The sequence below is a fragment of the Antechinus flavipes genome, chromosome 4 (assembly GCF_016432865.1).
Source record: "Antechinus flavipes isolate AdamAnt ecotype Samford, QLD, Australia chromosome 4, AdamAnt_v2, whole genome shotgun sequence".
Taxonomy (NCBI): domain Eukaryota; kingdom Metazoa; phylum Chordata; class Mammalia; order Dasyuromorphia; family Dasyuridae; genus Antechinus; species Antechinus flavipes.
In genome coordinates this window covers 479,832,489-479,859,822 of record NC_067401.1, presented here as the reverse complement: position 1 = coordinate 479,859,822, position 27,334 = coordinate 479,832,489, and the positions used below count along the sequence as shown (strand labels likewise).

The 27,334-nt window shown below is 64.8% G+C and overlaps 3 protein-coding genes across 4 annotated transcripts; 1 reads left to right on the top strand and 2 right to left on the bottom strand.

Moving 5' to 3' along the window:
• Positions 1–2,206: 2,206 nt before the first annotated feature.
• Positions 2,207–14,884, bottom strand: HECTD3 (HECT domain E3 ubiquitin protein ligase 3). Of its 2 annotated transcripts, none has more exons than XM_051999863.1 (21): positions 14,207–14,884; positions 13,582–13,742; positions 12,837–12,929; positions 12,456–12,591; positions 11,723–11,838; positions 11,301–11,414; positions 11,114–11,196; positions 10,603–10,768; positions 10,010–10,091; positions 9,254–9,436; positions 8,986–9,038; positions 7,728–7,792; positions 7,250–7,353; positions 6,428–6,547; positions 6,150–6,239; positions 5,842–6,048; positions 3,708–3,837; positions 3,452–3,526; positions 3,257–3,338; positions 2,838–2,909; positions 2,207–2,480 (listed from the first exon to the last, which is right to left on the bottom strand). In XM_051999863.1, the coding sequence occupies exons 1-21, from the start codon at positions 14,549–14,551 to the stop codon at positions 2,396–2,398; spliced, it is 2,562 nt and encodes an 853-aa protein (XP_051855823.1). In that variant the 5' UTR covers positions 14,552–14,884; the 3' UTR covers positions 2,207–2,395. The 2 variants fall into 2 exon arrangements, with proteins under 2 accessions (XP_051855823.1, XP_051855824.1); XM_051999864.1 differs by lacking the exon at positions 5,842–6,048 and adding an exon at positions 4,851–5,057.
• Positions 14,885–19,098: 4,214 nt separating this feature from the next.
• UROD (uroporphyrinogen decarboxylase) lies at positions 19,099–22,899 on the top strand. Its single transcript, XM_051999884.1, has 9 exons — positions 19,099–19,211; positions 19,847–20,004; positions 20,073–20,152; positions 20,634–20,696; positions 21,136–21,495; positions 21,577–21,714; positions 21,840–21,940; positions 22,068–22,134; positions 22,212–22,899. The coding sequence occupies exons 1-9, from the start codon at positions 19,192–19,194 to the stop codon at positions 22,371–22,373; spliced, it is 1,149 nt and encodes a 382-aa protein (XP_051855844.1). The 5' UTR covers positions 19,099–19,191; the 3' UTR covers positions 22,374–22,899.
• A 1,066-nt stretch (positions 22,900–23,965) lies between these two features.
• LOC127561686 (selenoprotein Pb-like) lies at positions 23,966–27,143 on the bottom strand. The gene is made up of 4 exons (XM_051996868.1): positions 26,983–27,143; positions 25,936–26,148; positions 25,467–25,593; positions 23,966–24,543 (listed from the first exon to the last, which is right to left on the bottom strand). The coding sequence occupies exons 1-4, from the start codon at positions 27,141–27,143 to the stop codon at positions 24,319–24,321; spliced, it is 726 nt and encodes a 241-aa protein (XP_051852828.1). The 3' UTR covers positions 23,966–24,318.
• Between the last annotated feature and the right edge of the window lie 191 nt (positions 27,144–27,334).

The following is a 27,334-nucleotide window of genomic DNA, read 5'->3' as shown; positions in this document are numbered from 1 at the left end:
AGTTTCCCTCAAAAACCACATTTAACCAAGACCCCGAACAATTTGAAGGATGAAAATCACCGCTGAAAAAACTTCGAGAGGTAACATGGTTAAGAAATCATCCGGGGCTATGGAAAATTGTTCAGAACATCAAGAATACTAACTACACAGCTCTGATATCCCTATCCCACACCTAGAACCTTGTCTTTATAAGCCACAACCTCCCTTAGTCATGGAACTCAGTCAACATATGATGGCCACCATTTATTGACCATAATAAAAATGGCTAAGAAAAGGTTGACTCCCACAAGGAGATATCTCCCTTCAGCATCTCCCCAAAGGCAGGATTTAGAGCTGAAAGTCATGTAGTTGTGACCCTTTCATTATACAGATGAGAAAACTGAGGTCTAGAAAGGTGATCTGGTAGTAAAATGGTCAAGCCCAGACCTGAACCCAAGTGCTCTAATCCAGAGCATTTTCTGGCTTTTGTTGTAAACCCCCCTTTCCTCCAAGGATTGAGATTGTAAGTGGGAAAGCCCGTCCCGGGGCTGAGAGGAAGTTTTTGTACTTCTGATCTAGCTAATTCTGGGGAAAAGCTTTTGCAGGCTACTTAATGTTAATCGATCAGATTGATACTGTCTTTAATGGTGTCAGTGATCCTGAAGAAGTATCAATTGGCACTAACTAGAAGGGGAAACTGTTGATTGATATTGAAGGAAACACACCAGAATGAGGGCTCAAGCCAATAGCATTGACAAGGTACCCCACCGTCACTCACAGCTTCAGGGGTACCCCTAGAACTCTAAAAGGCAGATGGAAGGAGCAGCTAGGGGCGCAGTGGATAGAGTATCAGCCCTGAAGTCAGGAAGACCTGAGTTCAAATCTGGCCTCAGACATTTAACACTTCCTAGCCTTAGCAAAAAATAGACAGATAAATAAATATTTTTTAAAAAGGGGGGGGGGAGAATTTGGAGCCAGGTCCTTGGGGATATGATCTATTAGTCTCATATAAGGTAAAGATCCCCATCATATTAAACATTAAGTTCCTGCCCTTTGGGAATATGTAATCAAGTGGGAGAATACACAAATAAAAGTGATATCAAAGTCTTAGGAGACTAAACACAGCAGGAATAAATGTAAAGTTTTACACTTGGGCCCAAACAATCAGCATTACGAGCCCAGGATCAGGGAGGTGTAGTGAGACGGCAGTTTATGGGGGAAAGATCGGGGGTGTTTAGCGGCTCCACTACAAGTTCCTGATGAGCAGCACGATGGAATGGTCAAAGAAACCCTTGATAAAAAGCCAAGCTCCAAGAAAAAAGGGGAGAAGTCATCATCCCCGTAGTCCCCAGCTTTAGTCGGACCACTCCTAGCTGGAGTCTGCTCAGATCTGGAGGCTGCATTTAGGAAGGACGCTGAAAATCTGGAGATTATCCTGAGGAAGGTTGGCCCACCCACCTCACATCCTCCGAGAGTATGGCCAAGGCCCTTTCTTTTCTAGCCTGCTACAGACAAAAGGGAGGAGGACCTGATTGTGAGAACAGACTCTCCCCAATTTGTGCTCTCAGGAAAGAATCCAAAAGCCCCAAGTGGACAGTCCCTTAAAGCAGGGTTCTTAACTCGGGCCCAGAAGTTTGTTTTTGTTTGTTTGTTTGTTTGTTTTTAACACAACAGCTGCATTTTACTATAGTGAGTTTTCTCTGTGATTATCTGGAAGGTATATAGAGAATTTTAAAGCGTTCTTCTGAGGAGTCCGCCCACCAAGGGGGTCCATGACACAAGAAAGGTTGGGACCCTGCACCTTAAAGGCAGAGCTGCTGGATAAGGCTTCCCCAGTAGACGCCCAGGATCCGGCTCTAACTAGGTCATACTTTGGGTTACGATTCCATCTGCTCGCATCCCCAAAGCAGGATTTCAGGCCTCTTTCCAGCCCCCACCTCCACCCCCAAGAAAAGTCTAAGAAGTGATGGCTGCTCCTCTGGAGGAGGAGGAACCTTGGGAGCCTGTGTGGGGATAGTTACAACTGAATGTTGGGACACAGCAGTCTCCCGGGCTCCAGGGATGCTGAGGCGGAAGCCGGGTAGCACCAGAACCCCGCAGAACCCCAGCAGGCTGCCTTCCTGAGGCCCCGAGGCCGGGGGGTTCCAGCTCTCCAAGGCACCCGAGGCCAGCTGGAGCTTGACCCCTGCCTCCTCCACGACTCCAAGGAACCACAGCTGACCCGAGAGAGCGGGGAAGTGGTTTATTGGGAAGGAGCCACCTCCCAGCCCCCTGGAGCAGCCCAGCCTCAGAAGGACGGGGAGGGCATCGGCCCCCGGCGGAGGCATGGGAGAGAAGGCACTCGCTGCTGTCCTGAGGCACTCTGAAGGCCAGAGCCCGTGCCACACTGCCTGGGGGCACTGCCAGGCCGGGGTGCTCACTCCTCCCAGGGGCTCATGTCCGTGTCGATCGCCACACAGTTGTAGGCGGCGTACCTCAGCTTCTCCTCACACACCTTGGCGCTGTGTGGGGGAAGGGGACGGTGTCAGTGTCTGGGCACAGGGGAAACCGAGGCTGGGCTAGTGGGGGGAGGGACCCAACTCCTTGCTTCCCAGCCTCGAACCCCCTCAGTAAGCCCAGAGACAGAAACACGATGGGAGGGACCCACTGGGAGGTCTCAAGGACCCTGGTCTCCCTCCACCTCCCTCCTGGCTTCCTGTCCACAAGGTCTCTGACCCTGAGAATGACGGGGAGCTCGCTGCCCCCCCAGAGCAGTCTGAACCACTGCGGCCCCTCCCCCCACTGCCTCAGAAAGAGGCCGACCCCTCCTCCCCAAGCCAGCCCCTCAAGCACCGAGCCCTGGGCCGGCGACCACTCACCTGACATAATGGGGCAGAAAGAGAGTGCTAGAACACGTGGAAGACTCCGGCAGGGCATCGGTAGTTTCTGAGCTGGGGGTGGGAGCCAAGAAGTCAGAGCCAGGGCCCCCCTGAACCCACAACCCGTCCTGTAAAGGGGGGACCCCCTTCCCTGTCTACCCTCCATCTATGGGCGCTGCTCTCAGGGAGCACTTAGTGTGTCACCCCAGGAAACAAGCCCTGGAATCACAAGGGCTCAGGGGGAGCGTCAGGGTTGGGAACCCTGGAAGCCATCGAGCCCCCCCATCTTATACCGAAGCGAGGGCCCGCTGTCCCTACATCACCATGACTTCCCGTGGCTGCCTAGAGGGCAGGGCCCGTTCCCAATGAGCTTCCTCTTCCTCCCTACCCTCCCAGCCCGACCCCGGGCCCCCACTGACCCCAGCTTGTCTGGGTAGATGTAGATCCGGGCGGGCAGGCGACTGCGGCCGGTGACAAAGCGCAGGAAGCGGCTCCGGTCCTCTGAGGAGTGATGACATCACTTGAGGCCCCCAGCAGGCGGCCCCCTCCATGGGAAACAAAGGTCATCAGGAGGGCGGGGGGCAAAGGCCAGGCTGGGCCCGCACCTTACTCACCGTTGGTGAAGTTGTTGAGGGCCTCCCAGAAGTACTGCACGCGGGTGTCCGACGGCTCGAAGTCCTCGAAGCGGGCTGTGGCCGAGACGGGGAGGGGGAGGGGGAAGGGAGGGGTCTGAGCCAGTGGAGCCTGCGATGGAGGATTCTCAGCAGGGAGCATCCCTGCGGCTCAGCCCCCTGCCCATCTCCTGCCCAGCCACCAAGGAGCGAAGACCCCCGCCCATTTCCCCCCCCAGCCTGGAGGTCGGGCACTCACTCAGCTTTCGAAGGGCATCCACCGTGACCTCGGGGTCCCCGCACACCTTCTTCTCCAACTCCTGCCACGTGAGCAGGTCTAACACTGCTTGGGGCACCACCTTCAGCAGCCCCGCCTGCATGGCAGCCACCTGGGCAGGAGGGGAAGCAGGGGACCCAGCTCAGCCTGGGAGGCCCAGCCCTGCCCCTGGGGCCCGGGCGAGTCCCTGCCCTCTCCTCACTCAGTCCTGTAGCCTGGGAGGCCCTGTCCCAGGACCTCTCCCCACCTCCCCAATCCTGGCCCAGGAGCCCAGCTCTGCCCCCTAGGGGCCCGGGTGAGTCCCTGCCCTGTCCCAGGACCTCTCCCCACCCCCCACCCCCTGGCCCAGGAGCCCAGCTCTGCCCCCTAGGGGCTCGGGTAAGTCCCTGCCCTGTCCCAGGACCTCTCCCCACCCCCCCCCCACCCCCTGGCCCAGGAGCCCAGCTCTGCCCCCTAGGGGCTCGGGTAAGTCCCTGCCCTGTCCCAGGACCTCTCCCCACCTCCCCCATCCTGGCCCAGGAGCCCAGCTCTGCCCCCTAGGGGCCCGGGTGAGTCCCTGCCCTGTTCCAGGACCTGCCCCCCCAGCCCAGGAGCCCTGTTCTGCCCCCTAGGGGCTCAGGTAAGTCCCTGCCCTGTCCCAGGACCTGCCCCCCCAGCCCAGGAGCCCTGTTCTGCCCCCTAGGGGCCCAGGTGAGTCCCTGCCCTGTCCCAGGACCTGCCCCCTGGCCCAGGAGCACAGCTCTGCCCCCTAGGGGCTCAGGTAAGTCCCTGCCCTGTCCCAGGACCTCTCCCCACCCCCCACCCCCATCCTGGCCCAGGAGCCCAGCTCTGCCCCCTAGGGGCCCGGGTGAATCCCTGCCCTGTCCCAGGACCTCTCCCCACCCCCCCCATCCTGGCCCAGGAGCCCAGCTCTGCCCCCTAGGGGCTCGGGTAAGTCCCTGCCCTGTCCCAGGACCTCTCCCCCCCCCCCACCCCCCACCCCCATCCTGGCCCAGGAGCCCAGCTCTGCCCCCTAGAGGCTCGGGTAAGTCCCCGCCCGGTCCCAGGACCTGCCCCTCTGGCCTGGGAGCCTAGCTCTGCCCCCTAGGGGCCCGAGTAAGTCCCTGCTCTGCCCCGGACCCTCACCTGCTCCCTGCTCTCCTCCAGCCTGGCTTTCTGCACCAGCTGGATGAAGCGCCCGCGGTCCTCGTAGCTCACGGCCATCGATGCCCCCCCAGGCAGAAGCTCCACCAGACGCTGGTCGCTGAGCACCGTGGTGTAGGTCAGCTCCTGCCCAAACTTGAACTCGAAGGTCTCCTTGTCCATCACCTCCATCACCTCCAGGAGCTTCACCTGGGCCCGGAGCGGGAGGGGCACCATCAGGCAGGGCGGGGGCGGGGCCACCACCCCGGAGGAGGGACTCAGGCCCCCACCCCCCCCCCCCCACCCCCTGGCCCAGGAGCCCAGCTCTGCCCCCTAGGGGCTCGGGTAAGTCCCTGCCCTGTCCCAGGACCTCTCCCCACCTCCCCCATCCTGGCCCAGGAGCCCAGCTCTGCCCCCTAGGGGCCCGGGTGAGTCCCTGCCCTGTTCCAGGACCTGCCCCCCCAGCCCAGGAGCCCTGTTCTGCCCCCTAGGGGCTCAGGTAAGTCCCTGCCCTGTCCCAGGACCTGCCCCCCCAGCCCAGGAGCCCTGTTCTGCCCCCTAGGGGCCCAGGTGAGTCCCTGCCCTGTCCCAGGACCTGCCCCCTGGCCCAGGAGCACAGCTCTGCCCCCTAGGGGCTCAGGTAAGTCCCTGCCCTGTCCCAGGACCTCTCCCCACCCCCCACCCCCATCCTGGCCCAGGAGCCCAGCTCTGCCCCCTAGGGGCCCGGGTGAATCCCTGCCCTGTCCCAGGACCTCTCCCCACCCCCCCCATCCTGGCCCAGGAGCCCAGCTCTGCCCCCTAGGGGCTCGGGTAAGTCCCTGCCCTGTCCCAGGACCTCTCCCCACCCCCCACCCCCTGGCCCAGGAGCCCAGCTCTGCCCCCTAGAGGCTCGGGTAAGTCCCCGCCCGGTCCCAGGACCTGCCCCTCTGGCCTGGGAGCCTAGCTCTGCCCCCTAGGGGCCCGAGTAAGTCCCTGCTCTGCCCCGGACCCTCACCTGCTCCCTGCTCTCCTCCAGCCTGGCTTTCTGCACCAGCTGGATGAAGCGCCCGCGGTCCTCGTAGCTCACGGCCATCGATGCCCCCCCAGGCAGAAGCTCCACCAGACGCTGGTCGCTGAGCACCGTGGTGTAGGTCAGCTCCTGCCCAAACTTGAACTCGAAGGTCTCCTTGTCCATCACCTCCATCACCTCCAGGAGCTTCACCTGGGCCCGGAGCGGGAGGGGCACCATCAGGCAGGGCGGGGGCGGGGCCACCACCCCGGAGGAGGGACTCAGGCCCCCACCCCCCACCCCCGGTCACTCACCAGCACAGAGTCCACAGCCGAGAAGTCTTTGCTCCAGCTCACCTCCTCCCCTGAGAGCTGCTTCCACACAAAGCCGGGCAGGGCCAGCACCTGCCGGGGGAGGGGAGGGGGAGGCAAGCAGCCAAAGAATGAGGCGGGTCACCCCAGGCCACAGCCAGTCAGCCAGGATTCGAACCCAGGGCCCTAGGACAAGCCGGAGCACTCCCCACAGCACCGCGCTGCCCCCGCCAGGTGCCGCCCCCTGTGGCTCGGTCTTCCCTCCCTTCCCACCCACTCACCAAGAACTCCTTGCCCCGCAGGGCGGCGCCCATCAGCTGCCCGATCCACTCAAACTTGGCAAACTCTCGGCAGGAAGGGTTGGGGACGTACATGTCCCGGGCCTCGCCCGTCCCGTTGCCCTGCCGGGGGAGGGGGGCTGTCAGGGGGCCGCAGGGACCGCCGGAGGCCAGGGCAGAGGGCTAGCCTGGGCTGCCTCCCCGGGCCTTAATGCCAGGCGGCCCGGGCCGATTCCAGGGAGCTGCTGCCCCAGGCTCGACCAGGAGGTCTCAGGACGTTTCCCGGCCGCGGTCCCGGCCTTCCGGGCCTTGGCGCCTCGTCCCCACTGAGGGTGGGTCTGCCGAGGGCCAGCACCGGGCCAGAGGGCGATGATCCCTGGGGCCTGAGGGCCCTGCGGCCCCAACACGGGCCTCTCCTCCCGTCCTGCCCCAGCCCCAAGTGCTCCTCTGGGTCCCCCTCCCCACCCAGCCCCGGGCCTCCTCCCTCCCCCGCCTCCGGCTCTCCCCTCCCCCCGCAGCCCCGCCTTCAGAGCTCCCTGGATGGAGCCTCCGGCCCCAAGGCCCCGCCAGGAGCTCCCACAGTCTCGTCCTTTCACCGGGCACCCAGGTGCTCAATAAGTGTTCCTTGGCCAATGGTCCTGAGCCTCTGCCCCCCCACAACGACATCCACCTTCCCACAACAGCACTGCAAGCCCAGGCCCCCGGGGGCCAGCTCCCCGCCCCTCAGGCTCAGACCACTCTCCTGGCAGCAGGGGCGGGCCTCCTCCCTGCCCCCAGGCCTCTGGCCCCCCTTTCTCCCCCCCTCCCCGCCGGGATCTCACCCACCTGATTGGCTGTGCGCACGAAGAAAGGCAAGGGGACGGGAGTGTCGGCCGAACTGGGGCACAGCTCCTCGGACATGTCGGCCAGGCTGTCCCGGAAACCGCCCCCTGGAGTCACCCCCCCCCCAAAAGCAACGGCTTTATGCGGCCCTGGCCCTGCCCCCTCCGGCCACAAAGTCTGCCTGGGGAGAGGGCTCCAGCATGGTGGAGGGACAGGAATCAGCTCAGGTCTGCGGGGGCCAGACACAATGGGGGCCCATTTGGGGTGGGGCCAGGAGGGTCGGGAAGGGGCAGACTCAGACCCAGGGGAGGAGGGCGTTTCCACCCTCCCAAAGGCAGGTATTAAGTTCCCCATCTCTCCTCAGAGGGTCAAGAGCAGGCTCCAGATTATCAGTGGAGCCCGAGGGGGTGGGGCGGCCCCCTCAGGGTACAGGGGCCCTCCCTGGCCCTGCCAGGGCCCCACTCATCCAACCCATCCGCACCTTGGTCAATGATGCCTTCAGCAATGAACTTGCACTCCCACCACTGGTCATAGCGGAGGGGCCATCTGCCGGGAGAGCGGGGTCCTGATTACCCGGCTGCCCCACATGGCCCACCCAGAGTCGACATCGGCCCCCAGCCCGAACACAAGCTGCCCCAGGGCGGGAAGGAAATGCGGGGTACCCGTTCCGTCCCAAGTGCACAAATTAAGCACCAGCTGTATGTTGAGACAGAGATCCCGTTCCTGGGGGATCAGGGGCCAGTGTGGGTATGAGACGTACCCCAAGAGCTGGGATGGAGACTCTCAAGGGATAGCCCGGCACGGTGGCCATTGGGGGGGCGTTCTAGGCACAGAACGGGGAGGGGGGGCTCCTGCTAGCTACCAGGAAGGGGTGGGGCAGAAGAGCAGAGCAGGCCCGGGAAATCCCCACAGGCCCCGGCCCCACTGCGGTGCCAAGGAAACCCCCGCAGTGGCCCCCCACCCGCCCGGGAGCTGGGCCAGGGAACTGAGGCTCCACCGCTGGGGAGAGTCCGGTTAAACGTCAGCTGCCCAAGGGGCAGCCCCCCTTCCTGAGGGAAAGCCCGGGATGGGCGGCCAGCGGCCTGGGGATGACGCGAAGTCATGTGAGAGAAGGCCCGAGAAGCCCGGGGAGGGCCTTGGAGCAGGAGCCGGCCTGGTTCGGCCCAGAAATGAGAGAAAAGCCAGCGCAGACCGTGGCCCGGGAGCCAAGGGCTGCGGCGGGAAGGGGTGAGCTCCCCACTCGCCAAGGTATCCAAGCAGAGCTCCCTGCAGGGGGCACTGCAGCCTCGGCCTCCCTCTGCCCGGCAGTCAGGACTGAGAACCCCCAGGGCCAGAGGCTGTGGCAGAGAAGAGGGCCGCCCTCCGTCCACACCTGGCCCTGTTACCCTCTCCTCAAAAGGGAGCCCCCGGGGCCAGCAGGGCCACGTTCTTCCCCAGTTCTTTGTCGGGTTTTTTGGGGAAGACAACTGGGGCCAAGTGACTGGCCCAGGATCACGCCTAATAAGCCTTAATTAAGTTAACTAAACACCTGAGGCTGACTCCAGGGCCCTGCTCTATTCCCTGCACCCCCGGCTGCCCCCAGGATTCATCCCCAAACTGTCTCCTCCGGGCTCAGCATATAGTAGGAGCTTAATAAATGCTTGTTTGTCTGAAATGGAGATGGAAAGATGAGCGGGGTGAGCAAGGGGCCTTGAATGCCAGGCCACAGGGTGGCGGCAGGGGCCTGCAGCAGGACTCACCTGTAGTCCAGAGGCTTCTCGTATTTGTCTGATGGCTTGAGGCCCTCGTACACCTGGGAGGGAGGGAGGAAAGGAGGGAGGGGAACGTGAGCCTGGCCCACCGCTGCTCCTCAGAGGCCTCCCAGCCCCCTCAGCCCCCTCCCCCCTCCCCCCTCTCTCTCCTCACCCCTTCCTCTCCCCACCCCCTCAGCCCCCTCCCCACCTCCCCCCTCTCTCTCCGCCCCCTCGGACCCCTCCCCTCCCTCTCCCCGCCCCCCACAGCCCGCACCTGGGTGAAGACGGCGTTCTTGCAGCTGGGGTCCCGGGCCGGGCAGTCGCGGTGCTCCATGGCCAGCCGCCGGTTGATGTACAGCCGGGGCATGATGCTGGGCTTGCTGCTCTCCGAGTCCCGCAGACACTGGGACACCAGGGCCGGGCGCCGGCGGGACAGCAGCAGGAACTGCTTGACTTGCTGGGAAGAGGAGGGGGGCAGCATGAGGCCCTGCCCCAGGGGGGGCTTCTGGGCAAGTGGAGGGGGGCTGGATCAGAGCCCGGGTCCCCCAGGGCACAGGGGGCAGCCTCCTCCTCTCTGAGCCTCCACATCCCCTTGTAACACGAGAGCTGGGCTAGCTCTGCCAGCCCCGACTTACATCCTACGGTCCCCTCACTGGCAAGCCCTGACCTAGGGGGGCCTGGGGACCACGGGGGATACAGCCCCAGGCCTGGGCCACAGAGACCCGAGTTCGAATCCAGCCTCAGACACAGGCCAGCGGCGCAGCCCAAGAAGGTGCTGCTTCACCTCTGTTTACCTCGGTTTCCTGATCTATAAAATGGGGATAATCCAGCTCCAGGGTTATCCTGAGCTCCAAGAGATAAAGTCCTTTGGGGGGGGGGGAGGAGGAAGGGGAGGAGGAGGAGGAGGAGGAAGCCAGCTTTCAGGGAGGTGCCTCTGCATGTGCCACAGAGGGATCCGGCCTCTGGGCTCTCTCCTGACTGTGGGGCCTGCGTGAGGGTCTCCCGGCCCCCTTCTGGCCTGGGCACTCACCTTGATGTAACTGAAGGTTCCCAGGCTGTAGTCCCAGGCGGGTACGAGGTGATGGAGGACACTGTCGAGGACCTTGATAAACCTGGGCAGGGAGTGGCAGAGATGCAGGCTGTGGTAGGGGCCCAGCCCAAGCACGGGGCAGAAGGGGCATCCCAGCTCTGGCTGCAGCTGACACCCAGCAGGGTGGGGGATGGGCACCACTGGCTGATAGGCATCCAGTGGGGGGGATGGGTACCACCGGCTCAGGGGCACCCAGCAATGGGTGGAGGATGGGCACCACTGGCTCGGGGATGGGCACCACTGGCTCGGGGGCACCCAGTGGGGGGGATGGGCACCACTGGCTCGGGGGCACCCAGTAGGGGGATGGGCACCACTGGCTCGGGGGCACCTAGTGGGGGGGATGGGCACCACTGGCTCGGGGGCACCCAGTGGGGGGGATGGGCACTACTGGCTCGGGGGCACCCAGTAGGGGGATGGGCACTACTGGCTCTGGGGCACCCAGTAGGGGGATGGGCACCACTGGCTCGGGGGCACCTAGTGGGGGGGATGGGCACCACTGGCTTGGGCGTCCCCCGGGGCCCAGGCCGTGGCACCTCTGCAGCAGCACAGCCCGGCGGTACAGGACTTCGGGCGCCGTGCCCTCCAGGCGTGGGTAGCGCACCAGGCTGGCGGGCTGGAACATGTCGGCACTCAGCCCCAGGTCTCGCTGTCTAGACGACTTGATCTTGACTCCTCGAAGGCGAACGTCGATGCCGTCGTCTGCCAGGGAGGATCGTGTGAGTGATCCCCAAAACTTCCCGAGTGACCCCACAGCTTCCCGGGCCCCGCCTTCGGGGCTGACACGTGGGCAGGAGCCGCGGCTGACAAGCCCTCCTGCTCTCCGCACTCAGGGTTCCCGCTTCGTTCCCCACCCCCCACGGGCCCCTGGGGAGCTCCTGCTCCTCACCTGAGCCGAGGGTCCTTCTCCTGCCCCAGCTAAGCCGGGGAGGTCGGCACCTTGCCAAAATCTAACCCCCCATGTTTTACGGGCAAGAAAGTGGGGAAGGGGCAAGCGGCAGGCAGCCGGGTGCGCCTCCCCCCCAGCCCGGGCCCCCGCCCCGTCACCTCGGCACTCCACGATGCGGATCTCGATGATGGGAAGGTGGATGGTCATGTCCTCCAGGACACAGACGTCCCCGATCAGGGTCCTGGGACACGGAGGGAAGGGGAGAAGGCTCCATCCCAGGCCCGGGAAGGGCCGCCCCCCGCCCCCAGCACCGGAGCCATCGTCGCGCCCGGGGCCGCCACGTACTCGTCAATGCTCACGTCGCTCAGCTTCTTCAGGTTGTCCCCCTCGCCCCCGTACACGACCACGCGCTTGGGCATGAAGTTATCGTCTGTCGTATCCACGGTGAGCAGCAGCTTCCTGGCAGAAACCGGGGGTCAAGGGGCAGCTCAGGGGCCCTCCCAGAACTGGCCGGGTGCCCCAAGGCAGGCCCGGGCCGCAGGGGGCCCTGGGGGGAGGGGGAAGGCCCTGGGGGAAAGGGGGCACTGGGAGGGAGGGGGGGAAGGCCCTGGGGAGAAGGGGGCACTGGGGGGGAGGGGGGAAGGCCCTGGGGAGAAGGGGGCACTGGGGGGGAGGGGGGGAAGGCCCTGGGGAGAAGGGGGCACTCGGGGGGAGGGGGGGAAGGCCCTGGGGAGAAGGGGGCACTGGAGGGGAAGGGCCTCACTCACTTGATGATGGTGCCCTTCTTCATGGTGAGGCGGACCCAGTGCTGGCACTGGGACCCGTCGCTCTCCCAGTAGGTGTCTGCGTTGCTGTCCGTCAGGCAGGAGACATTGAATTCCTCCTGGGGAGAAGAGATGGATGAGGGAGACGGGCGCCAGCCTCCCTCCCAGCCCGGTGCGAAGGCACACTGTGCGCGCCTGGGCCTGGAGCTGGGGCCCTGGGCTCTAAGCCAGCTTCTTCCCTGTGTGAGCGCACCCGGACCCTTCCCCTAGCGCCTGCAAAGGGAGGGGTGGGCGACCCCAAAGGTCCCTCAGAGTCAGAGCTGCGGGGATGGGGAGCCCATTACCTTTCAAGCAGCCGGGAAGAGCCCTCGGGCTGGGGGACCCCGGACAGTTTGCCTCTCCCCCCACCCCCCAGTCCTGGACTGAGCCAGACGGAGGGTCTGCGTTCTGGAAGATAGTTCCCTGCGCCAGGAAGGAAGGCCCCGGGCCCCAGAATAAGCAAAGCCGCCCCCTCAGTGAGACAAAGAACCAGAGACACAGCGGGTGCAGGGGGGCGGGGGCTGGGGGGCCCTCGAGAATTCAGGCCTCTGAGGGTGGAGCCAGGGCCGTTCTCTGCCCTTGTGCCCGGCTGAGCGGCCGTCGTATCAGCGCTTGCTCGAGAGCTGGGGCAGCGAGGGACTGGGGCGCCCCGAGAGGGCTCCGGGCGCAAGCCGGACCGGGCAGCCGGGACCCTCACCGTGTAGGAAGACACGTCGATGCTCTCCACAAACTGCTTCACGCTGCCCAGATTCTCGTCCTCCTTGCCCACGTGGTCGTACAAGAAGTGGACCAGATCCTCGTCGCACTCGTAGGTCCATGTCGGCGGCACGTACCTGCCCGCCCCGCCCCCTCTCAGGTCAGGCCGGGCTCGTGGGTGGGATTCCCACATTCCCCCAGGCTCGCCGCCTCCCGGCCTCCCCCCATCACAGGAAAACTTAGAGTTAGACGCAAAACTGGAAAGTAAACGGTGGGGGCCTCAACGAGCCCTTTCCGGAGCTAGAAAAGTCCAATCAAAGGCTGTTTGGGGAAAGGGCCCCCTCCCTCCCCGGCCCCTCCCAGCCAGCCCCCAGCCACTCACAGCAGCCTCTCCACCGCCTCCGTGTCCTCCTCGGTGGGCCGGGGCTGGGCCCCCAGGCGCAGGGAGTATTTCAAGTCCACCACCTGCTCCCACCTGCTGGCCCCAAGGAGGGGCAGAAGGAAAGCTGGCTTAGCCTCCGGGCTGTCCCCCTGGGGGTCCCGCAGCTCTCCGGGGCTCCCCCTTCCCTCAGGGCCCACGATCCCCTTTCCCTGCCTGCAACCAGTGAGGTGCTCAGCGGAGGTGCAGAGAGCACTGGGCGGGGACTCAGAAGTGGCAGGTCAGGCACCCACAGGGCCGGCTCTCTGAGTGGGGAGGACTGAGGGAGAGGCTTTGAAGGGGGATAAGGCCGGGCCCAGCACAGGCTAAGAGCTGCATGGGGGAGGGCCCTCCTTCCTCCCCCTTTCCTTTTATCTCCTTCCCTCCCTCTCTCCTCTTCCTCCCTTTCCCTTCCTCCCTCTCTCTTCTTCCCCACCCTTCTTCTTTCCTCTTCCTTCTCTTTCCCACTTCCTCTTTTTCTGTCCCTTCCTCCTTCTTTTCCTTTCTTTCTTCCCTTTCCCTCCCCCATCCCTTCTTTCTTCCTTCCCTCCCTCCCTCCCCCCCCCTCCTCTTCTCTCCTGCTTTCCTCCCTCCCCTCTCGATGCTCTAGGAGGGCCAAAGGACAGCCCGGGGGAATCCCGGAGGCCTGCCTGGAGGAGGCGAGCAGGCTGTGGGCAGCACCCCATTCTGGCAGGCAGGGCGGGCCGACCTGACCACGGGCCTGTAGTCCACTCCAAAGAGCTGCTGCTGCCTCTGCAGGCGGTCGGTAGAGGCCACGGGTACCAGGCGGTCTCCGCCCTCTGCATTTTTGCAGGCCAGGAGCCAGCCTTCCGGGAGGTCACAGCTGCTCCCGTGCTCTGCCAACTGCTCCTGGGGGCCGACAGCGCAGGGGGGGAGAGGGGGTCAGAGCCGGGAGATGGGGGCGGGGCTGCCCTGAGACCCTGCAGGGAGGGGGTGGCTGGACAGATCTAAGGGCAACGGGAGCCTGGAGGAGGTGTTGAGGGCGGACTGGGTCCTCCATTCCTCCATCCCTCCATCCATCCCCTCCTGTCTCAGGGTTGGGCAGGCGACCCCTGCTGGGAGACCTCGAGGATGGGAGGCTCATTACACGCCAGGATAGCCCCTTCTACTTTGGGCTGTCTCATCAGGGGGCCACTAGGACCTGAGGCTGGGCCTCTTGGGAAGGGCTCCCTCTGCTGCCCATCCCCCTCCCAGGCTAAATAGGGCCCTGGGCAGAGCCGGAAGCAGCCCGACCTAGGGCAGGGCGAGGTGCCAGCTAGGCCAGAGCAAAGGTGGATGGGTGCCCGGTCCCTCCTCCCCGGGGGGCCCCTCACCCTGGTGAGCTTGACCCAGAGCCCGTGGCTGTTGCACAGCTCCTCGCCCGTGGCCCGCACGCAGCCCCCACGCTGCACCTCGATGCTGCCCAGGCTGCCCCGGCCGGCGAGCCTGGCGGCGGGGCCGGCGGCCGCGGGGTCCGGCGCCGACCAGACGGGCAGCACGCAGCGGGGGGGCCCGGGGCCCGCGGGGTCCTTGCACAGCTTGTAGCGGACTTCTCGGGGCACGAAGGCCAGCGGCCGCGGCAGCGGGCGGGCGGCGCGGAGGCAGCGGGCGGCCTCCTGCAGGAAGCGCACGCGGCCCAACAGCCCGTGCGGGGACTCGGCCGCAGAGCCCCCCGCCATGGCCCGGCGCGGGGAAGGGGTGCCGGCCGGGGCAAGAGCGCGGAGGCGGGACTCGAACCTCCGACCCACCGGAGCCCCCAAACAGCTCCGAGCCGGCGACCTCGGAGGCCGGCCCGTAATGACCCGCCTAGTGCCGCAGCCCGGCCGTATTGCCCCAAGTAGTCCCGCAGCCTTCAAAGCAGGGCCCCGCCCCCCGGCCGCGAGCGCTTTGGAACCCAGCTCCTCCGTCCCGCCCCCACTTGTGGCCGGGACTCGGCTGCTCCGAGAGAAGCGGCCCCGCACCCCACAAGTCCGGGGCTCTGCGGGGAGCCCATCCTCTGACACGCCGTCATCGCCCCCTCCCCGACGGCCACCTCCCTCCCTCCCCCCAGCCAGTCCCCTCCCCTCGGGCCGGACCCCTTCCCCTCCTATTCCCCTCAGTCACTGGCTTCCCTGGATGCGAACTGCACAGTTGCCCCCTCAGCCTCCCCCCCCCCCCCAGCACTCAGCAGCCCCTCTTCCTTTGAGGTTTCTTCCATTCCGATCTTCCCCTTTACACAGATCCTGGCGCTGTCCCCTGGGACACCCCCTCCCCCGCATTCTCCCTCCCCCCCGCCCTGGTCTCGGCCCCCACCTCGCAGCCTCCTTAATCCCATCTCCCCCCCCCAGAGTCTCAGCACGGCTCCCCGTTACTGCCCAATGCTCTGGGGAGCCTTGATCCAAACCCTCCCCGTTCTATACGGCTCCAAGCAGCGTCGGCTCGTTCATTTCCCTGAGACTCCCCCACGCTTCCCCTCCTCGGTCCTGACGCGCAGAACTTCAGGCATTTATTGAGTGCCTACTATGTGCAGGGCACTGGGCTGGGTGGCGGGGACACAGAGGAAGGCACGGCCGCTCTCTGCCCTCAAGGAGCTTACAGGCTCAGGTTCTCGTGCACCGGACCTCCCTCCTTCGCCAACCCAGCACCGAATGGCCGTCCCCTCCGTGACCGCCTGAGCTCCCGCTCCCGGAGCCGGCACGGCGGGTCCCAGCGTCCATCTGGTCAGCTTCAACTGGGCTCTCCCTGCAGCGAGGCAATCCTCCTGGTCTGGCTGACCCCGTGCCGTCCCACTTCCCGCGGAGGCTGAACCCGAGCCGTCCCACTTCCCGCGGAGGCTGACCCCGTGCCGTCCCACTTCCCGGCGGAGGCTGAACCCGAGCCGTCCCACTTCCCGCGGAGGCTGACCCCGTGCAGTCTCACTTCCCGCGGAGGCTGGTCGGAACTGTTCTCTCTCCCTCTCCCTCCCTCTCACCCAAGGAACCTCCCATTTTACTAAGAAAATAGAGGCCAACAAGACTATACAAAGATCAACTCTGCCAAACGTGGCTCTTCAACAATGAGATGCTTCGGACCAGTTCCACTCGTCAGTGATGAAGAAAACCATCTACACCCAGGGAGAGGACGATGGGAAATGAGTGTGGATCACAGCACAGCAGCCTCACTCTCTGCTATTGTTTGCTTGCATTTTGTTTTCCTTCTTAGGTTTTTTCTTCCTTTCTAGATCAGATTTTTCTTGTGCAGCACAATAACTGTGTACTCAAGCGATTCCCTCGGGAGAAGTTGGCCAGAGCTGCTCCCACGATTGAGCTGGCCTTCCACTTGTGTGTCTGAATTTCAGATGTGCCCCATTGGGTGCAACAGAGTCTCCTTAATCCCACTGCGCTTCTTGTGTAGATTTATTTTATTTCATCCGCTGTGGCTTTCGTTTCTTCCAAATGGATTAAAGATCATTTAACATCTTTAATCAATTGACTCAGTATTTCAAAGACTTCCACCTGATTTGGTTAACTAGAGTCAAGTCACCCACATCTTTATAAGAATAAAGACAGGGAGAGGGGTTACTGTATTGACGTCGTGGCCCAAGGAGGGTCTTAATCCCGAGGCGGGGAAGTGGGCGAGGGAGAGGAGGAGATTTGTGGCAGGCTCTGCAAGGGCAGTGCAAGGATTGTTGAGGAGCAAAGAGGGCCCAGTCAGACCCAGGAGTGATTTTAAAAAGACTTGATTCAGTCCACTATGATGCTTGGTTAGATGTATAATACATATATCCCAGAGATGACCTGGAGCAATGGGGATGAAGAATTCTAGAGTGAATTGTTGAAAATTTAATTGAAATTTGAAAATTGAAAGTAGTTTAAAGAGTCAAGGCTGGGCAAAGAGGTGACGCTAGAGGATTTGATGAACTAAGTATAAATAAATGCTCGTTTATCATCATCATTACACGAGAAAGGACACATAGACAGAATCTGAATTTGGATTCACACAGCCTTGCAACTTGTCTTTGGGACCAAGGCCAGCCACGCCACTCCTGCCTTCTCAGTTTCCAAATGAAGAGTCTTACAGTACACTCTCTCCCTGGATGACTTCAAGCTGGGTTAAGAGAGGTGAGGTGTTTGGTTTTTTAAATTTTTCTTTTTTTTTTCCTTTTTTTTTCATTAAAGCTTCTTAATTTCAAAACATATGTATGGATAATTCTTCAACATTAGCCCCCGCAAAACATTGTGTTCCAATCCCCCCTTCCCTCACCTCCTCCCCTACATGGCAAGTAATCCAAGATATGCTAAACATGGTAAAAACGAATGTTAAATCCAATACATGCATACAGATTTATATAATTATTTTGCTGCACAAGAAAAATCAAAAAGGAAAAAAATGAGAAAAAAATAAAATGCAAACAACAAAAAGAGTGAAAATGCTGTGTTGTGCTCCACACTCAGTCCCCACAGTCTAAAGGTGAGGTGTTTGTAGCCCTTTGTAGCAAGGAACTGGAAACCAAGTGGACGCCCATCAGTGGGAGAATGGCTGAATAAATTGTGGTACATGAATGTTATAGAATATTATTGTTCTGTAAGAAATGACCTGCAGGAGGATTTCAGAAAGGCCTGCAGAGACTGACAGGAACTGATGCTGAGGGAAGTGAGCAGGACCAGGAGATCATTGCCCACGGCAACAAGAAGTCTGACTGAAGTGACTCTCTTCAACAATGAGATGATTGGGGCCAGTTCCAACGATCTTATGATGGAGAGAGCCGTCTGCGCCCAGAGAGGCCTGTGGGAACTGAGGGTGGACCCTAACAGTGTTTTCACTTTTGTTGTTGCTATTTTCTTTCTTGCTTTTTCTCCCTTTTTGATCTGATTCTTCTTGTGCAGCACAATCATTGTGGCAATGTGTATAGAAGAATTGCACATGTTGAACATATATTGGATCACGTGCCTTCTAGAGGAGGGGGAGGGGGAAGGAGGGAATCTGGACACAAGGCTTTGCAAGAGTGAGTGTTGAAAATTATGCTTGTTTTGAAAAGAAAAAGCATTTTAAAAATGAAAGAGAAAGTTGGGGTGCAGGACTGCCCTGGACCCACTGCATGGCTCCCATCTCCACCTGGAAGGCCCCGGCTCCTCAAACTCTGCCTCTGCCTCCGGAGGAAATGCCGGGCTTCCTCCCAGGCTGCTCGGCTCCAGGCCCCCTCTGTCTCCTCCCAGGAGCCCCTCTTCTGCCTCAGAAAGCTTTTCACTGTGCAAGCTTGCTTCTGCCCCAGCCAGGGCTTCACCGGCACCCTCTGCCCTCTTCACTCCAGGAGGGCCCTGGCCAGTCCCCTCCTCATTCCCTGGACTCCCGCACCCATAGGCGCGGTTCTCCCCTCCCCCACACCTTGGCAGCCCCCTTTGGCGGGGTTATCTCCCCTCCCCCACACCTTGGCAGCCCCCTTTGGCGGGATTATCTCCCCTCCCCCATTAGAATGTAAGCCTCTCGAGGGCAAGACAGTTCGTTTTCGCTCGTTTTTGTGTTCCCAGCTCTCGGCCGGGTCCGCGGCAAACTGTAAGCGCGTAGTCCGTGTTCGTTGACAACAGGCTCCGGATGTTACTGTATTTCCCAGGAGCCTCTGCCCCTCCCGGCTCTCTCTTCCCGCAGCCTTCACTGTCCTTAGCAGTAAATGGATGACCAAAGAGAAAGCCGGGAGCTGCTGGGCCAGAGCGAGTGCCCGGAGCCTCCCCAGGGGCGCAGCTGCGAGGGCCAAGGAATCTCCCACCGAGCCCCGCTAAGTCCGCGCAGTGAGACCCGTTAGGGACAGCGCTCCCCTAGTCAGAGACCCGAGTTCGGGTCCGGCCTCGGACACTTCCTGGGACCCTGGGCAAGTCACTGTTTGCCTCAGTTAAAATGAGCTGGAGAAGGAAACAGCCAACGGCAAACGGGCCGGAGGCAAGGCGCCACCGATTAGCCCTATTTTACAGATGAGGAAACTGAGGTCCCGGGGCGGGTAACGATGGAGCTCCGAGGCTTCTTCGCTGAGAGACCCTAAGCAGGCCGTCTCCCGAGTCTCTGCCAACTCCGGTACCAGGTGATGGGGGGGACTTCGCCCCTCCTCCCTTGGGCGCTTTTACTGCGCCTCTGCTCTGCACTTTACGGTAGGATAGGGGTCCTGCAGGCACCGGGCCGGGCAGCCCCGGCTCCCCGAGAGCCCAAGCCCGGCCTGTCATGTGATTATCAACATGGCGCCGCCCAGCAGCGGCGCGGGGCGGGGCCGGGGGCGGGGCCGGGCCCCGGGGCGGGGACAAGGCTGGAGGCAGGGCTTCCGGAGGAGGCCGGGGCTGCTCTAGACCCCGCAGAAGTAAGTGGAGTCCGCGCGATGGAGGAGGCCAGCCTGAGGTGAGTCCAGTCGCTCTCCCCTCGTCCCAGCTCCCGGCTCTCGGTCCCCGGCCTCGGCACTCAGGGCCCCTTGTGCTCCCACTCCCCAGGACACCCCCTGGCCCTGGCCTCGGCACTCAGGGCCCCCGTCCCCCTCCCCCAGGGTAGCCCCCCCACTTTGGCCCTGGCCTCGGCACTCAGGGTCCCCTGTCCCCCTCCCCCAGGGTAGCTCCCACACTTTGGCCCTGGCCTCGGCACTCATCCTTACCCCCCAGGACACCCCCATCTTAGCTCTGGCCCTGGCACTCAGGGCCCCCTGCCCCTTCCCCAGGATAGTTCCTCCACTTTGGTCTTGGCACTCGGGCCCCCTGTCCTAGTCCCCCAACCCCCCACCTTGCTCCTGGCTTTGGCACTGAGAGCCCCCTGCCCCTTCCCCAGGACAGCCCCCCACTTTGGCCCTGGCCCTGAGGGCCCCCGGCCCTCCCACCCCCCAGGACCTCCCTCCCAGCCTCTTCCATCCTGGCGGCCCCTGGACGGGGTGGGGGGTCAGGGCTGGGCCTCCAGGCTTGGGGGGGGGGGAGGCTGAGGCAGGGCCTGGCCAGGGCTGATAAGGGGGGTGGGGCGCCCCGCCTGAGGCGTTCCCGCCCCCCCTGCAGCAGCAGCAGCCCCAGGAGCCCGGATGGAGGCCCAGGCGGGGACCGCGGCCAGGCCTTCCCCAAGCTGCAGAACGACACCTTCCTGCGGGCGGCCTGGGGGGAGGCCACCGACTACACCCCCGTGTGGTGCATGCGCCAGGCCGGCCGCTACCTGAAAGGTAAGGGGCCGGGCGGGGGTGGGGGGGGAGGGGGGGCGAGCCCCCCTAATGGCCCTCCCCCTCCCCAGAATTCTTGGAGACCAGGGCCGGCCAGGACTTCTTCAGCACCTGCCGCTCCCCGGAGGCCTGCTGCGAGCTGACCCTGCAGGTGAGGGGCCCACGGGGGCCGGATCCCGCAGGGGCCCCGACTCCTCCCGGTCCCCAGGACCTTCTGAGGCCCCTGCGCGCGCCAGCTTGCCGAGAGGGACTCGAACCCAGACCCCGAGTCGGGACCTTAGAGCCTTCTCTTCTCCCTCGAGCCTCAGTTTGTCTCTAAAAGGGAGGGAGAGTCACATGGCAGGACTTGGGGGCCCTCACCTGGAGGAAGCAGCTTCTGAGTGCGAGGAGGCCCCGGGCTGCGGGGCACTCTGGGGGGCTTTGGGAGGAACCGGCTGGGCTGGGGGCTCCAGAACTGGCCCAGAGCCCCTTCTGTACGCCCGGGACCTGGTGCCCCCCGGGTGGAGGAGGGGGTGAGCCCCAGAGCCCCCCACTGCTGCGCTTAACCTGGGCCTGTGGGGACTGAGGGAGGAGCCGGCCCCGGCCCCGGACTCAGCAGGGCCTCTGGGCTCCTTGCCCGTGTCGTCCCGCAGCCGCTCCGGCGCTTCCCCCTCGATGCCGCCATCATCTTCTCTGACATTCTGGTGGTGCCTCAGGTATGGAGGAGCTGGGGGACAGGGGGGGGCCCCTGGGTGCCAAGTCTGGGGGGGGGAGGGGGCCCCTGGGTGCTGGGTCGGGGGAGGGGACCCCTGGGTGCCGGGTCGGGGGGGAGGGAGCCCCTGGGTGCTGGGTCTGGGGGGGCAGGAAGGGGCCTGGGTGCCGGGTCGGGGGGGAGGGAGCCCGTGGGTGCTGGGTCGGGGGAGGGGGCCCCTGGGTGCCGGGTCTGGGGGGGGAGGGAGCCCCTGGGTGCTGGGTCAGGGGAGGGGGCCCCTGGGTGCTGGGTCGGGGGAGGGGGCCCCTGGGTGCTGGGTCTGGGGGGGCAGGAAGGGGCCTGGGTGCCGGGTCGGGGGGGGAGGGGCCCCTGGGTGCCGGACGGTCCTAGGGGGTAGAAGGGGGGCCCCTAGACTCAGACTCAGGCCCCCTCCCTGCCCCCAGGCTCTGGGCCTGCAGGTGACCATGGTCCCTGGCAAGGGGCCCACCTTCCCGGCGCCCCTACGGGAGGAGCAGGACCTGGACCGCCTGCAGGCCCCCGTGGACGTGGACCAAGAGCTGGGCTACGTGTTCCAGGCCATCACGCTGACGCGCCAGCGGCTGGAGGGGCGCGTGCCCCTCATCGGCTTCTCGGGGGCCCCGTGGACGCTGATGTCCTACATGGTGGAGGGCGGCGGCTCCCCCACCATGGCCCAGGCCAAGCGCTGGCTCTACCAGCGGCCCAAGGCCAGTCACCGCCTGCTGGGCCTGCTGACCGACGTCCTGGTCCCCTACCTCGTGGGCCAGGTGGCCGCGGGGGCGCAGGTGAGGGCCGGGGAGGGAGGCTCGCGGCTCCGGGTGCCCCGGCTTCCGACCTCTGACCTTCGACCCCCTCCCCCCCCTCAGGCCCTGCAGGTGTTTGAGTCTCATGCGGGCCACCTGGGTCCCGAGCTCTTCTCGGAGTTTGCGCTGCCCTACATCCGCGACGTGGCCAAGAGGGTCAAGGCCGGGCTGCGGGAGGCGGGCTTGGCGCCGGTGCCCTTGGTAAGGCCCCGTGGGAACACTGAAGGGGGGCAGGGCAGGTGGGGGAGGGGTGAGAGCAGGGAAGGGGGGGGCGGGACTAGGCCAGGCCGGCCACAGGGACTGACCCTGCCCCCGCCTTCGCCCAGATTATCTTCGCCAAGGACGGCCACTATGCCCTGGAGGAGCTGGCCCAGTCTGGGTACGAAGTGGTTGGGATCGACTGGAAAGTGGACCCCGCGATGGCCCGGTGAGTGGGGGGGGCACCATCTCCCAGGGACTTCGCGAGGCTGACGCTCCGTGAGTGGGAGGCCCCGGCGAGGGGGGGGCCCGGGAATGGGCATCTGTAAATGTTATTGACTGATGGCTCCTTTCAGGCAACGTGTGGGAAAGTCAGTGACCCTGCAGGGCAACCTGGACCCCTGCGCCCTCTACGCCCCCAAGGTAGGAGAAGCGAGGGGGGCCTGGCCACCGCGGGCCGCCCTGGGCCCCGAGCCCGCCTGACCCCCGCTCCCCCACAGGACAGGATCGGGCAGCTGGTGGAGCGCATGCTGGACGCCTTCGGGCCCCAGCCCCACATCGCCAACCTCGGCCACGGGATCTACCCGGACATGGACCCCGCCCACGTCGGGGCCTTCGTGGAGGCCGTGCACCAGCACTCCCGCCAGCTCCGCCGCAAGTGACCTGCCCCCGCGCCCCCGGGACTGGTCTCAGCGCCCCCCGCCCGTCCGCCCGCCAGGAAGCCCGGCCCGGCCCGCTCACTTGGAGGCCCCGTCACTCCCCCTTCCTCCAGGGGCCGGAGCTCAGCAGGGGGACTCCCTGCCCGGAGCCGACTCCCTGGGGGGGGCCCCTGTGGACAGAGGGAGGAGGCTGGGTGGGGGTGGGGTGGTGGGCATCTGGGGGAGGAAGATTAGAGAAGGGAGGGGGCCAGAGGAGGGGAGATAGCATCTGGGAGAGGACCCCCCACGGGGCCTAGAGGTTGGTTCTGGGAGATATCCTCCAGGGAGTCTGTGGGAAAGGCCCCTCCTGGAGGCCCCTACGCTGGTCTGGGAGTCAGGGAGGCCTGCTTAGGCAAGCTCCTCCACCTCTGCTACCTCAGTTTCCTTATCTGTAGAATGGGGATAATCAGAGCACCTGCTTCCTGGGCCATGAGCGCTCAGGACAGAGCCTGGTACACAGTAGGTGCTTAATAAATGCCTGTTCCCTTGCCTTTGTTGAGGATGCATGTTTGGCCACAGGGTGGTGCCGGCGAGCTCAAGCTTGTTGAGGAAGTAAATGGAGGGTTTTTAGGGCCTGGGACCAATCCCAGGCTCGAGGGCAGGGGGCTGCCCCTGGAGAGGCCTCCAAGTCCCAGGTTCAGATCCCCCTTTCCCCCCTCCTCCGCTCATTGTGCAAAGAGGAAACTGGGCCCTGAAGGAGCCCCCAGGAGTCAGGCAGGATTCAGACCCTGATCCTCTGTGTAAAACCAGTCTCTTTTTGTCACCCTGAGAGCCACCTTCAAGGGGTCTCAAAGGGTCCTCCCCAGGAGGGGTCTAACCTTGTCTGCTTGGCCCTAGGGAGCCCCTGGGAGGGGGAAATACAGAATCAGCTTCCTGGTAGTGAGAGCTGACCCCCAGCTGTTGGGCTGCCTCTGGAGGTGAGGTAGTGAGCTCCCCATCCCTAGAGGCATTCCAGGGGAGGCTTTCAGGGATGTTGCTGTGGGGTTCCTGCTCCTGCTGGGAGCCCCCACATTCTCATCACGGCATGCTGGTCCCCCCACCCCCCACCCATGGCTGAGGGCAGAGCAAGGACAGCAGGGCTGAGAGCCGGCCCTTGGTGTGAGCCCCTTGGTGGGCAGGGAGACCCGGGCCCGGCACTCGAAGCTCTTGGCCAGCCTTCTGTCCCAGAGGGACGATCCCGGGAGGGCTTGGGGCGAGGAAGCCAGGCCTGGGGCTGTGGGGGACTCCCAGGGGGCCCATCCAGGGGCAGGACCTATTTCTCCCCAGAAAGTCACGGAAGGGGCTCCTGGTTAGGGTCCAGCCCTGCTGCTGCTGCAACTCAGGGGAGGAGAGTCACCCGTGACCTTGGGCTCCTCCCAGGGCCGCCCCCTCCAGGAAGCCCCCCTCCCATTCTCGGGCCTCCCTCTGATTCTGCTGTGGGTGCGGCTCCTCGCATTCTCATTCACACCGCCCACGTACACACACTCGCACGTCCCGGGGCCCCTGCCTCCCTCCCGGCCCCACGTGCGGGGGTCCCACCTGGCCCCCGAAAGCCCCCAAGCGGACCAGTGAGGAGCTGCAGGCAGCCGAGTTTATTGGTCATTTCCCCAGCCCCCGGCACTGGTTGGGCCCCCACTGGCTTGTGGTCACCCCTGGGGGTGGATGACAGACTCTTCTTCGTCCCTCCTCCCTACGTGGCGTCAGCCCGCCGTGGCCGCTTCTCGGGGTTGCACTGCGGGCGTCATTAATGGAGGGAGGGAGGGCAGTGGGTGAGGTCCGGGGCTTGCCAAGGCCCGGCCTTGATGGACGCAGACCCCCATGGTGACCGCGACCTCAGGGACACCTCGGTGGTCCCTCCAGAATGGGCCAGTGGCCGGGGGGGGGCGGGGTTGGGAGCCGGGGGGGGGGCCGGCCGTGCCCCCCATGGAGGTTAAGCGACGGCCAGCTCGTGGGGAAGCAGCTCCAGGCTGTGGGGAGGGGGGTTGGGAGGCGGCTGCTCGCCGGGGCTGCGGTCGGGCCCACGGGCCTGGGCCGGGGGAGGGGAGCCGGACGGCAGAGTCGGCCGGTGGGGGCCGGGCCCCTTGCTCGGGGACCCCTGCCCTCCTTCCAGGCTGGGGGACTGGGCTGCCGACTCGGCCTGGTCCGTGCCGTTCACCTGGAGAGGAAACGGGACAGAAACATGTCACCCCGATGGCCGCTGGGCACACGCTCACCAGCTGGGGGGGGGTCTGTGGGGCCTGAAAGGCGGCCCCGGGGCCGGGGGGAGTGGGCCTGCGGCTGGGGGCTGGACCCCCAGGCCACTCCAGAGCCCCCTCCCATCCGCAGGAGCTTCGGCCCAGCCCGGGGAGGGAGGGGCTCACCCCCATGCCGGCTTTCCAGAGAGAATTTCCTGGCGAGCTGCTCAGCGCCAGAGCGAGGCTGGCCTTGGTGAGCCGTGGCCTCTGCCCTCTGCCGGGACCCAGAGGAAGGAGCCTCCCCGGCCCCTGCCCAGGGCGGGCATGGGGGGCCACCGGGGGTCCCCACTGAGTCCTCTCTGCACCAGGCCGGCCCCGGATGCCCCGGAGCCTCTGAACGAGCTCCCCCGCTGGCGTAGATGGTCTGGGCCAGGGCAGAGTGGCCAAACCAGCTCTGAGAGCCCCGGGCCTGGAGGCTTCCTTACTGGCACCGGGTACCTTTTCCTGCCCTGCCTGGGAGCGTGTGCGTAAATCTGTGCCTTCACAGCCCCCAAGGCCCAGGGGGAGGCCTGCGCTCGCGTGGGGTCTCCAGGAGGGAGGTGGCGAGGGGTCCCGAGTCTGCCCCGCCCAGAGCGAGACCTGGACCTCTCTGAAAGCCGCGTGGCCGGGCTCGGAGCCCCGCTCTCCCTCCCTCCAACCTCGCAGGACCCAGGAACCCCCCGAGGGCCAGACAAGGGCAGAGCAGCGCCCTCGCCCCCGTGACCTGGCCCCCGTGACCTCGCCCCCGTGACCTGGCCCCCGTGACCTCGCCCCCGTGACCTCGCCCACTGCCCACTCATGGAATAGGCCGTTTGCTGGGCCCCAAGGCCCCCGAGACCCCCCGAGCCCGGCCCCTCGGTCTCACCTGGGCGGGGTAGAAAGAGCAGTTCCCGCAGTGATCCTTCTGGTGACTGAAGCGAACGGCCGCCTCCACGAAGGGGAAGCTCAGGGCGCTGAAGGGCAGCTGGATGTGGAAGGTCAGACGGCCACACCTGGGGGGACAGACAGGGTGGGCTCGGGGCTTGGGTACGGATTCTGCCGTGGCCCCGGGTCCTCTGCCGCTCCCTGGCCTCCGGCCTCAGTTTCCTGGTCATACAAGGAATTGGATGGAGGGGGCAGGTGCCCACCCAGCAGGTCAGGAGCTGTGCCCGCCGCCCACTCTCACGCCTGCAGAGTCTAGGGGTCCGGGACGCTCTGCCAAGTCAGGAAAAGTGGGGGAGGGCCGGCGTGGCGGTCGGCCCCGGGGGGCTACCCGGGCCTTGGGAAGCTCAGGGCCCGGACTCCGGGACGGCGGCGCTGCCCACCCCCTTCCCCAGCGCCCGGCCCGGGCCCACCTGTCATAGACCAGGAAGTCGTCCTTGGCCCCTCCGAGGAGCCCCCAGATGTCGGGCCTGGGCCCCCGCTGGCTGTAGACGGGCACGCCCCGGGGGGCCTGGAGCTCCAGCTCGCCGTGCAGGGCCTGGGCCGCGGCCGACTTGTGGTTGACTATGAGGAAGCGGACCCCGGCGGCGCCCGCGCGGGCCAGGCGCTCCTGCAGGCTGCCTATCCTGGGGGCGAGAAAGGGCCGCGTTAGCGGGGCCTTGGGCGGCCCCTTCCCCCACCCTCGGGCCCTCGGAGCCTCCGCCGACGGGGCCTTGACCTTGAGATAAGGGAGCCGGGGTCCCGGGCCTGCGGCTGAGGGGGGGCTGTTCCCAGCCCTGCCTTTGCTCACCTTTGAGACCTTGAGCTAAAAGCCTCCTCCCTCCAGCCTCAGTTCCCTCCTCTGTAAAATGGTCTTGAATAGTAGAAGTAGCCAGGAATTTCTGGTGGTCCTAGTGGACCAGCACCTTGTTCCCGCCCAGGTGTGTCAGGGCGGACAAAACCCCGGGGATGCTGAGGGGCTGCTAGTCCGTGGGGAGGGGAGGCAGAGGGGCCCCCGCCTGGGGGAGGGCTCCCTCTCCAGGGAGGGCCCATTTCTGGGTCGGCTGTCTCGGCCCACTCTTGTCCCTCCCCCCTCCTCTCAGGGAATAAAGCCACTGTTGGCTTGGGCCTGGGAACGGGCCAGGGGCAAGTGCAGAAAGGGGCGTGCGGGGGCTGGCGGGGGGGGGGGCTGGGGGCGGCTCAGCTCGGAGGGGCCAGGAGACTCCGGAGTCGGGGCGCCGTTCCCGCCGTGCCCAGGGCCTTCCTGTGGGCCGAGGGCCGGTCTGGGGTGGGGAAGGCAGAGGCTGCCGGGGGGGGGGAGGGGGGAGCGCTGGCTGACTGAGCCTGGGGGCCCGGGAGGGTTTCCAACCACTGAGAGCTGTCCCTGAGTGGACGGGCCGCCCTGAGGGTGGTGACCCCCCTGCCCTCGGAGGGTGCAGCCCCCTGTTTCTGCGATGGAGAGCATCCCCTCTTGCTCCCACCGAGCTCCCTCCCTACGATGAGATTTGGTGACATGGGGAGCGGTCTCGGAATGAGGAGGCCGGATGTCACCCGCGGGGAGGAGTCCCGGGTGGGCCTGGAGTTCGGCTCCTTTGCCTCTTCCTCCCGGGCCCCTTGGCTCTGCTAACAGATCCCCGGCCATTTCCTCCTCCGGCCCGTTTTGCAGAGGAGGAAACTGAGGCAAACAGGATGACGTGACGTGCCCAGGGCCAGCCGGGACCTCCGGCCCCCCGAGTCCAGGACTGGCACTGTCCCCCCTCCCCGCGAGACCCTCCCTCGGCCCATCACCTGGCAGCCTGCAGGAGGCAGAAGTGTCAGCTGGCCTTGAGAAGG

What these genes read in the sequence shown, in the direction of transcription:
- UROD (XM_051999884.1), top strand. Translation starts at nt 19,192, where the DNA reads ATGGAGGAGGCCAGCCTGAG. An exon ending in GCTGCGAGCTGACCCTGCAG is followed by an intron (nt 20,153 to 20,633) that starts GTGAGGGGCCCA and finishes GTCGTCCCGCAG; the next exon opens with CCGCTCCGGCGCTTCCCCCT. An exon ending in GCTTGGCGCCGGTGCCCTTG is followed by an intron (nt 21,715 to 21,839) that starts GTAAGGCCCCGT and finishes GCCTTCGCCCAG; the next exon opens with ATTATCTTCGCCAAGGACGG.
- HECTD3 (XM_051999863.1), bottom strand. Translation starts at nt 14,551, where the DNA reads ATGGCGGGGGGCTCTGCGGCCGAGTCCCCGCACGGGCTGTTGGGCCGC. An exon ending in TGCGGGGCAAGGAGTTCTTG is followed by an intron (nt 6,240 to 6,427) that starts GTGAGTGGGTGG and finishes CTCCCCCGGCAG; the next exon opens with GTGCTGGCCCTGCCCGGCTT. An exon ending in ATCTACCCAGACAAGCTGGG is followed by an intron (nt 2,910 to 3,256) that starts GTCAGTGGGGGC and finishes TCCCACCCCCAG; the next exon opens with CTCAGAAACTACCGATGCCC.
- LOC127561686 (XM_051996868.1), bottom strand. Translation starts at nt 27,143, where the DNA reads ATGGCCGGGGATCTGTTAGCAGAGCCAAGGGGCCCGGGAGGAAGAGGC. An exon ending in CATCGTAGGGAGGGAGCTCG is followed by an intron (nt 26,149 to 26,982) that starts GTGGGAGCAAGA and finishes TCTCGCCCCCAG; the next exon opens with GATAGGCAGCCTGCAGGAGC. An exon ending in GACTTCCTGGTCTATGACAG is followed by an intron (nt 25,594 to 25,935) that starts GTGGGCCCGGGC and finishes CTGTCCCCCCAG; the next exon opens with GTGTGGCCGTCTGACCTTCC.